The sequence below is a fragment of the Amphibalanus amphitrite genome, unplaced genomic scaffold, assembly GCF_019059575.1.
Source record: "Amphibalanus amphitrite isolate SeventyFive unplaced genomic scaffold, NRLGWU_Aamphi_draft 000639F_arrow, whole genome shotgun sequence".
NCBI classification, from domain to species: Eukaryota; Metazoa; Arthropoda; class Thecostraca; order Balanomorpha; family Balanidae; genus Amphibalanus; species Amphibalanus amphitrite.
In genome coordinates, this window is record NW_024882133.1 from 290936 (window position 1) to 301053 (window position 10118).

The 10118-nt window shown below is 47.2% G+C and overlaps 1 protein-coding gene across 3 annotated transcripts; it reads left to right on the forward strand.

The window, feature by feature from the left end:
* Positions 1-4303: 4303 nt before the first annotated feature.
* On the forward strand, positions 4304-9589 carry LOC122363787 (elongation of very long chain fatty acids protein 4-like). 3 transcript variants are annotated; one of them, XM_043333437.1, is made up of 8 exons: positions 4304-4375; positions 5547-5681; positions 6169-6356; positions 6598-6678; positions 6852-7023; positions 7405-7532; positions 8106-8273; positions 8501-9589. In XM_043333437.1, the coding sequence occupies exons 2-8, from the start codon at positions 5552-5554 to the stop codon at positions 8627-8629; spliced, it is 996 nt and encodes a 331-aa protein (XP_043189372.1). In that variant the 5' UTR covers positions 4304-4375; positions 5547-5551; the 3' UTR covers positions 8630-9589. The 3 variants fall into 3 exon arrangements, with proteins under 3 accessions (XP_043189372.1, XP_043189371.1, XP_043189370.1); XM_043333436.1 differs by having other exon boundaries at positions 4329-4378; XM_043333435.1 differs by having other exon boundaries at positions 4365-4415.
* Positions 9590-10118: the final 529 nt, after the last annotated feature.

Below are 10118 nucleotides of genomic sequence, written 5' to 3' on the forward strand. Positions count from 1 at the left end.
GATTAATTAAATACCTACGGGTGGAAGAGAAAGGGCGATTGAAATTGGATTGGTAGGTACACGTTGCCTCTGTATTTGCATAACAAAGCTAATTTGAATAGTGAATACCACATGGCCCTGTATTGTCAAACCGAACTAGGTCAATAATTTTTTCCTCTTAAAAAAAAAAGAGCCGGAGTCGCCCCCTTTTTTGACGACTCCGGCTCTGGTTCCGGCTACGGGCTATATTGTATCACGGCTCCGGCTCCGGCTCTGGGCAAAATATGCCGGCTCCGGCTGCTCCGGCTCCGGCTGCTCCGGCTCCGGCTCCGCACCCCTGGTATAAACGGCTATTTTTATATTTTTTGCCCTCTGGAACATGGAATATATCACATAGGACAGGAAAAAGGTAACTGTGAAGGAACGGGAGGAGCTGACGATGATAAGCGCGATCTGACGGTGAGATGAAGATCCTTGCGGAGGCTTGGTTACGGGGACAGTGGACACTACACGACTTATTAGGCACTTCTGGTGTGAAAACTGAAAGGACAATTAATAAACCCACTTTCGGTATCGGTCTCCATTATCGACACTTCAGCCTACCTACATAGCGCCGCGCTTGGATACGCTGCAATGCGTCTTCATGTCATCTGTCAGGTTTGTAGTGGCATCGCAGCGATGTCGCTACCAGCAGCTACGCACCTCCGTCTTGAGGATGTAAGGTCATTATAGGGATGCCACTGTATAGAGACTCAGTGATGTCATACAATTCCGTCACTTAGGAACCGTACGTGCCACCACCTATCGGACAGCCATTGAACTAATAGTTTGCAGCTTGTACAACAGATGTCACTATTTTGGATGATACGGTCTTGGATGCTGCGGTGCCAGAAATGTTTTTTGGATGAAACGGTTTTGGATGCTGCACCCTTGGATGTTTCACTCTTGGATGCTGCAATTCTTCATCCTTGGTTGCTGCCAATTTGGATGATACGATTTTGGATGCTGTGGTCCTGGATGTTGCAGTTTTGGATGTTTCGCTCTTGGATGCTCTGAATCATCCCTAAGGGGTCGGTTTTGGATGTTATTTGGACGTTTTGATCGCTGGATGCTAAGGTTTTGGATGTTGCGTCCCTTGGATGCTGCGCTCTTAGGATGCTTCAATACTCACCCGGGGTGAGACTAAATGCTTACTTCGAAATCTAAGCTGTGTTGCGGCATTGGCGGTTATGTGCGGCGTGTATGCCGCATGATTAGTAAGCGGCGACCACTAAATTAAAGACTTAAACGCTCCAACCTGTTTTCAATGAATAACACTGCATACCAAAAATGCCAATCACTCTCGTCATAAGATATTTAGATTTAAATAACTAAGTTATCTGCATCATCATTTTGAACCAAATTAATGCCTTCAACTTAGTAGATACTCACTCATTCCTTCCTTCGTTGGCTCCAAACAGTCTTTCGATTGTCTGGAAATCGTATGCCAAATCCCGCACCTGTATACGACTGGTGCATATAAAGGCCGATGTAAGAATTTCAATAGGCTCTCGCATGCGATTTCCTGGCTACCCAAAAAGTCTGTTTCAGTCATGCTATCAAAACATGGTATGTCAGCCCTGTCACCAGCTTATGACTGCTCTACTTGTAGTGCCCCTGACCGTCACCGACTCCCTTCCCTCCTTAAAAGCCTAGTTTCCCACCATCATCTCTACTAGATTTACTGTTAACGCCAGACCCCTTGAGACCCTAATTTTTCGCGATTACTTTTAAATGCGTGAAGGAATTTCAATCAAGCTCAGGACATGGCCGTTTCAAGACAGGCCGAAACTTTGACAATTTAGATATTTTATCGCCATTTCAATATTTCAGGCACTTGTCATTGACTCGTTATGTTAAATTTCGAGCAAGATTTTCATCCGGTGTGTAGAGGCTATCACCAGTCAGTCTGTGATACGTTATGACGTCACAGCTAAGCCCCGCCTCTGTGGTCTTGGCCTGCGGCGGTTTCGGGCCGGCGCGCGGTCACTCTCGCTGTGGCGGGGAGCGGGGACGGGCGACGGTCGAGCGGTGCCGAAAGCCGGCGGAGTTGTGCGTAGCGTCTTGGCTGACAGTGCCCAGAGAGCGACATGATGACTAAGGAGTCATAAATGCTCAATGCGCATTGCTTCTACAATGCTGATATGTTCGCTGATATTTTTTTTATTTATTTATATAAGCTGCATATGACGGGCAGATGGCATATAACTGACATAAGGTTAGGAAATATTCACCTGTATTTAAAGCCTATGGCGTTGCAGATAATGCGATAATGGGATGTCGGATGTCACCAAGTAGCTACCGATTTGTACATCGCTATGCAACCATCGAACAACGCAATAATAGTTAATTGCCTGAGCTTCACATCATACGGCTCGCTCGTATTTCAAACAGATACCCTACATCGAAAATCGTATTTGTTAGGAATCGTTAACGTTTGTTCGAAGCACGACTGAGTAGTAGGTTGAGGAGTAATGGTCCTCTTGGTCCTATATACAAGAGTCAACAAGAGCCTAACATTTACTTGACCGTCTGCTGCAATTGACTCATAGCACGTGAAGCGTCAGCGAAATTCATAGTCCTTCACAGATGGCAGGGGTGTCGTTTGTACAGAGGTCGCTGACGGGCACGGGTCAATGCCGCAGTCGTGGGCGGAGCCTAATGTCATATGACGTAGAAAGCCTCTATCCAGGATGGAAAAACAGTTAACATTACGAGTCAATGACAAGTGCCTGAAATATTGAAATGGCGATAAAATATCTAAATTGTAAAAGTTTCGGCCTGTCTTGAAACGGCCATGTCCTGAGCTTGGTTGAAATTCCTTCACGCATTTAAAAGTAATCGCGAAAAATTAGGGTCTCAAGGGGTCTGGCGTTAACAATAGGTGATGCTCCGACAAATTCACAAACAAGACCGAACTTGTTCGGAGCTCGGACTGTGAGTTAACCCTCGCCCTTTAGGGGGGGGGGGGGTCGAACGGACTCCCCTCGGTTTTTCGCGAATAACTCGCGTAAAAAGCGGCCGATCACGACGTAACGTTTAGTATCCTCGCGTTGATCAATTTTACACCTACCCTGAAAATTTCATGACCCTGACGCAAATAACCTTTGACCTGTGACCTACTTTTCGAGACCATGTTTGGCCGGAACCGCGATTCAGCGTATGTCGGCTCGCATTAGCAGCGCGTTTGCAGTCTTTTCGTGGTTTCAAGCAAGGCCGTTTCAAGCGTTCAAACATGTGATATGATGTTGCCCCCATGCATTAGGGTGGGTGTCAAAGTCACCTGAAGGTCAGGTCAGGTCATTAACCTTTGGTGAACTCGGTTCACTTTTTCGAGTTTCTAGGCCAGTTTTTCGAGCTGAATTCGAATTTAGCAACCACATGAACGTTTACAAAGTAGTTTTGGTGCCTTCGTAACATGTTACGAGGCTGTCAGAGGCGGTTGACACCTACTACAAATACCCGGCAGGACCTCTACTGGTTGACCTGACCTGACCTGACCTGACCCGACCTGGCCTAAATGAATGAAGACATCATCATCAAAACTAGCATGATATTCGTGATCAGCACCCCGGAAAACCCCATAGCAGCCACACTACGACGTTCTCAGGTCCCAATTTTCCGCCTTTTGGGTCATTGGCCTGACCTGGAAGGTCAACCGATGACCTAGGACCTTAAAATTGGGTATCATCGGCTTCCTCTCGTCACGGGCAACACGCTCGTTTTTTTTTCCGCGAAGCTCTCGCTTGATCAGGAGCGAAACGGCAAGGGGTTATACCTTATACGTTCGCCGTTCGCGGCTGGAAAAACACCAATACGGGCGAGGGTCAAGTTGAAAGTATTAATTTGGTTCAAAACGATGATGTAGATAAGTTAGTTATTTAAATCTAAATATCCTATGACGAGAGCGATGGACATTTTTGGTATGCAGTGTTATCCATTGAAAACAGGTCAAAGCTATTGAGTTTTAATTTAGTGGTCGCCGCTTACTAATCATGCGGCATACACGCCGCACATAACCGCCAATGCCGCAAAGCAGCTTAGATTTCGAAGTAAGCATTTAGTCTCACCCCTCACCCGTGCCTTCAGCATTACGAAAAATGGCAACAGCCCGTGAGCAGCATCAGCGCTCATGCACATGTTCAAGGAAAACAACGTGTAATTAGCTGCTGACGATGGCCCTCTCCACCAATCAGCGCTCGGTAACTCGAGCGCTGATTGGCTGGTAGCAAACGCTTTTAGCAGCAAACATGTCAAATCTGGAACTTCATAAATACGGTAGTAAATACACAGCCTAAAACAAAGGCATTTGTTGGCGCATTTGTTTTCGATTCCTTGCGCAGGCCGGCGGCAGCGGGTAGTAGTTTCATATCAATATGCATTTTTTAAATATATTTGTCGGTCTTGCAATTTTGTTGGCTTTTCATGATGTTCATGATGTTACACTCGATATACGCATTTCATAGCTTTTATAATAGCTTATCGTCAAATGTGTTCAGGAATGATTTTCACTTGCTGTTGTTCAGTCTGGACATGCTAAGTTATGTTTTGCTTGCCAATTTTCATGATTATTCGACTTATTTTGGCCAAACACTGATAAGTTAACTTTTTTTGCCTGTTTTATTGTGTATTTTCATTTTGGTTAAGTAATTTCTTATAAACATTCATCGTGACTTAAAGGGACCCTCCCACCTTAACATTAGTTTGGAGTTGAGATAGCCAAGTTTGCGGCCAGGCTCAGAAACCACCATTTATCCTGGGCGGTGTTTCACGGGCTGCTGCTACCACGCTGCTATCAAATTGCGCGAGCTGACGTCACACTTGTGGTAGTGTTGGAGCAATGGGCCTGTTGATGTCTCCATGGAAACCCAATCTGACAAGTCGTAAAATCGGCGTGCTGCTATCACCGGTGAAACAGGGCCCAGGTCGCAACCCCCCCCGCTTTATGGTGTTCAAGAAATTTCTTCCCTTTACTTGCAGGGTGGGAACAGCGTGGTCCCTATCTCTTAACCATTACGGGAATCTGATGACGTCATCAGGCTTTCGAACGTCCGTTAAATGTTTGACTAAAACGTTTTGTAGCACGTGGTGGTATATGCTGCTTTGCGCGCAACAAATGCCGCACTTTCAAATAAAGTCGCTAGGAACAGCGGAGATCCCAAAAAGTAAACAAAAGTAAAAGTCTAATATCTTGAAAACCGGTGAATATTTTTCGATGAAATTTGGTAGATATTCGTTTTTGCTCTTTCTGAACCGAGCGACATCACTTTCATGCCAATTCATTAACTTTTTTGAAGGTGGGAGGGTCCCTTTAAGGTCAGCTGTATTGAAAAATTGCTGAGTGCTGGTCGGTGGAGGAGTTATGTTTGATTTTGTCTACATGCGGGAGACAAGTGAATTTTTTCATCTGGTTAAAATGTTGGCATAAGTTATTATCCACTCGCATCAACAATGCATTGCTGATGAGTGCTTAATGCGGAACAGCTAAAATACAAAATGCTAATGTTTTACGTAAACTTTCTTTTCAGATACAATGGACTTGAAAAATGAAGTGCCAGATGGAGCAGAGTTTATTGGTCATCTGTCATCCTTCTTACCATCAGCAGTCAAACAACAGCTGATATACATCCACTCCCTGTATGTGTGGTCAATGAAACAGAGAGGTTAGTCAGTACTCAGTAGGTATTTTGATATACCTGCCAGCCTCTGTATGCTTATGATACCAGTCAACATTTTCTTTTTGAACTGTTCCCAAGTGAAATATTATTTCTGAAGTGACAGCCTGTCTGCTGATATCCTATTAAAGTTTTTGTTCCACCATTGGTTGACAGACGCCTTGCAAGGACCCACTGTGTGTGCAATGTGCATTGGTCATTTTCACATTAGTTTGATGTTTTGAAATCATATTACACCTGTTGTTGAGGCTTGAGTGTGTTAGTATGGAATGGACCAACAACACAAAAATGAGTAAACTGTTCATCTCAGCTGTTCAACAGTCTCTCACGGGCCACCGCACGTCCCACAGCTGCTAGACTCTGACCCCGCCCAGGGGCTTCGAGGCAGAGGCGGCTCCCGGCGTGCTTACCGGGCAGGCACGGGCGGTCTCAGCCGCCGTGGCAATAACACCATCTGACCGACCTCCGTTCTCAGACCGCCGGGTGGACGGCTGGCCCCTGCTCGACTCTCCGCTGCCCACTCTGCTTCTGACTGCCGGGTACCTGCTGCTGGTGTGGCTCGGCCCGCGACTGATGCGGCACCGTCAGCCCATGCAGCTGCGCGCGCCGCTAGTCCTCTATAACCTGGCTGTATCGCTGCTGAACCTCTACATCGGCCTGGAGGTGAGTGGCTCCAGCTGTTCGGCTGATGGGTGCTTGGCTCAAGGGTCTGGAGGGAAAAGGATTAGGCGACGTGGCTCGTAGCCCGTAGGCTACTAGGATGTGGTCGAGGATGTATGTGGCCGAGGTTACTAGGATGTATCGTTATCAGATCGTCGTAGGTGGCCCCATTCCCCCACAATTAATGAAAATGAAGAATATCTCTCGGTCGTCCGTCTCACCTCCCCCTCCGATTTATTCGCAGCTGGCGATGGTGGCGTGGAAACAGGGCTACAGCTGGCTCTGCGAGCCGGTCGACTACTCGACATCTCCAGAGGCTATGCGGGTAAGTTATCGTCGATTTATACAGCATAGACGCTTCAGTCATTGAGATGCGCTAATAAATAACGGGAGTACCGTCACTGGCACTCGACAAGTTTTCGGCGTTGAAAACTATTCGGGACGGAGCGCTGAGTTCTCTTCGTCTTGGTTGTTGATATATCGTTTTTTTCATTGCAGATAACAAGTGCGCTCTGGTTTTACTACATCTCCAAGCTGTTGGAATTTGCCGATACGGCATTTTTCGTACTGCGGAAGAAAAACGGTCAGATCACGTTCCTGCATGTGTATCACCACTCGACGATGTTTCTGCTGTGGTGGATCGGCATGCGCTGGGTGGCCGGGGGCTCAGGTAGGTGAAACGCATTGTCCTTCACCTCACCACCCATTGTCCTGTTATAAAGATAATTGAATTACAAAACATAAGAGGAGTGACGATGCTTAGGGTTTAATGTCCTTACATAGCGTTCTTTTATAACGCGCTTAGTACCGAAAAATATTCGATGGAAATGAACTTTCGTTGCTGGGCAGTTCACGGTAGTTAACTAGCACTTAGCAGTATCTATCGACTATCATCAACTTCGTTCTCATTATTTTTATCGTAAAATTTATCTTGCTCCTTTATGGTTGCATGCAATGTCATTGCAGTCCCTAACTGATATTTGTTGGGTGTACTGATATAAGTGGCAGCCTCACTATTCAGTATCTTCAGAACGGATGCCACCTTTTTCAGCGTTCGTGGGTGCCATGCTCAACAGCTTCGTGCACGTGCTGATGTACCTGTACTACGGCCTGTCGGCGATCGGGCCGCGTCTGCAGCCCTACCTGTGGTGGAAAAAGTACCTCACCATGCTACAGCTGGTGCGTACAGACCTATCAGAGGATATAGATGTTCTTTGAGCGACAATACCTACGTGTTCAGCTTATCGTATTTACAATTTGCATGTGGCTCGTTTTTCACCAAGGAGTGTAAAATCCATCATATTTGAATTTTTTAGTGATTAAATTGCGATTTTCCGTGTTTTGATGCGTATTTTGCGTTTGACGACGCATATTGTGTTGCTTTTCCTATTTCTGAACGACTTTGTTTGTTTGTTTGTTTGTTTTGTTGGGTTAGGCCCTTTCGGTCGACAAGACCATTGCAGAGCCGGAAGGATGATAGGAATTAGGGGGAGACATTGGTCTGGGCAGGCACCCTAGTGAGTCGCCGGGGCTGAGCCCGTCCAAGGACAGGCCACCCAGCCCCAAGGCACTCACTGCACCCGGCTACGGGGTGCGCTCCCTCAGGAGCAGCGGTGCCGCTCCAAGGGAGCAGCCCGCATGAGATAAAGTTGCCTGTCCAGCCCGGAGTGGGGTTGCGGCGTGGAGGAAAAGGATTTCAGTATCCTGAGGATAGAAGCACGGATAGGTGTCTGAACGACTTTTCCTTTCCAGTTGCAGTTTTTCGTGGCGCTGGTGCTGGGCGTGAACGCACTGCGTCTCGACTGTCCATTCCCCCTGTGGATGCAGTATACGCTGGTGATCTACATGATCTCATTCATCCTCCTCTTCCTCAACTTCTACATCCACGCCTACTCCACCGGCAAGGCGAGGTCGGCCAGGGTGAGTGACGCGCTCGGACGTGACGTGTTTGCGCTGCGATTGCCACCTTTCAGCCGCGAGTCTTATCGGCTGTCTTAAAACGGCTGTCTTGTGCGATGAGTCATAGGCAGCAGTCTCTTATCGACCATTATCACATACCTAACATTGCCGTACCATGATTGATGATATATGAACGATGGTGTAATCAACCAACGAACGACTTTCTGACGCTAAACCTCCTTCCACAGGCTCAGAACGGCGTGGATCCGCCGTCCGAACGTAAAAACACAACCAACGGGTTTACGGATCTCCGGCACAAGAACGGGTATCACCGGGTGGCGTCCGGCGGCGACGGTGGCCGCCCGAAGCAGCTGTGAACGCGGCGCCGCGCTTGGAGGGGAGGGACTTAAAGGCGTAACCGTCAGCGAGATTACATAGATACACCGCGAACCGGTGTCAGTGCGGCTGAGCTTATCAGCTCCGTGGGAATCTTAGCAGGAATTTTCATCGTGTTTGTGACCGTCTTCGGAGGTTAATGTTTTCTACTCTTGTTTACCCAACCTAGCCCGATTCGCATCTTTCCTTCGGGATTCCTTGTAGCAAAAAGCTCGCAGTCATGTTTTGTCTTTCTCATAATTTGTTTGTCTTTCGTTTTTTGTTTCGAATATTCCTTTTCTTGTGATATGGTACTGTCTTGTGTAGCGGATTTGGAAGATGATCATTATATGAAGTGCAGTTTAATTAAGAATCAGGACTTTTTGAGGTGTTACTGCCATTAGTTAGGCTACATCCATACGAGAAGATGTCTGCCGATGCCTATCACTTTATTTTCTAGTTGGGCTTGCTTTTTTTCTTTTCTATTTCAGCTTTTTACGGGTGTGTTTTTAAACGTACTTTTGGGTGTTTTTGTTTGCATTTTGTTATTATTATTACCAGTATTCCTCTCGACCTTGCCAGCATGTTTTGTCCATGCATCAGGTATTGTTGGGATCGGTGATGCTTGAATTTACTCAGTGTGCGAACGCCGTGCGCGGTTTCTCAGATTATCGTTCAGTTTGTTCTTGCCATGTGCCAATGGCCTCTTATGTTCTAGCCAAGAATCGTTCCCGCCATTCAAACCAGTGACGATTCAACGGGAATTGCTGCGGGCATTGTGAATCGAGGGTCGGGGTGGTTTTGCGCCAGTTTGGCTGTCATGTGCGGTCAACGGCGTTCTTATGATTTGTGATATTTTGAATTGACTGCCAACGTAGTGAGTGAAGTGCTGTCTATTACTAGTCCCTTTCGCTATAGTCGTATAGGATGAGATTGAAAATACAAATAGTCATTCATTCCTATTTCCGAAACTGTGCTGGATGGCCTCATGTACAAAGCATCTTGACGGCAAATGTTCCTACAAGACGCGCAAGTTGGGCTTGCACACGCTTGTGCAAATGCGGCGTCCCGCGCCTGTATTGACTGAGTGCCTTGGTTGGCACGCACATTCACCGTTTTCGTTGAACTGAGCGTCAACTTTCCGGAAACTCATCTAAACTAGAGTTGTTCGGGCATCTTGCCACCGCATTCATAAAAATATTAAGTTTGCATTCGACATGCCACCAGAATCGGTGTTGTGGTGCCCCCTGGCATTTGGTGTCCCCCCTCCTAAAAAAATCCACGGTGACGGATTTCGGCCACTTGCTGAGGGGATGGTGCCCCTGAGACCTCGGGAATCGGGATGGTGCCCCTGAAACCTCGGGATTGTGCCCCCTCAGACCCGGGGAGAGTGCTTCTCCAGACCTCGGATTTCGGAATGGTGCCCCTGGAAACTTGGAATGGTGCCCCCGGAGACCTCGGAATGGTGCCCCCGGAGACAGACTTCGGGAT

Bases quoted from the DNA above. Each gene is read 5' to 3' on its own strand.
- LOC122363787 (XM_043333437.1), top strand. From the start codon at position 5,552: ATGGACTTGAAAAATGAAGTGCCAGATGGAGCAGAGTTTATTGGTCAT. The intron at 5,682-6,168 runs GTTAGTCAGTAC...CTCCGTTCTCAG, and splicing joins GTGGTCAATGAAACAGAGAG to ACCGCCGGGTGGACGGCTGG. The intron at 8,274-8,500 runs GTGAGTGACGCG...CTCCTTCCACAG, and splicing joins GCAAGGCGAGGTCGGCCAGG to GCTCAGAACGGCGTGGATCC.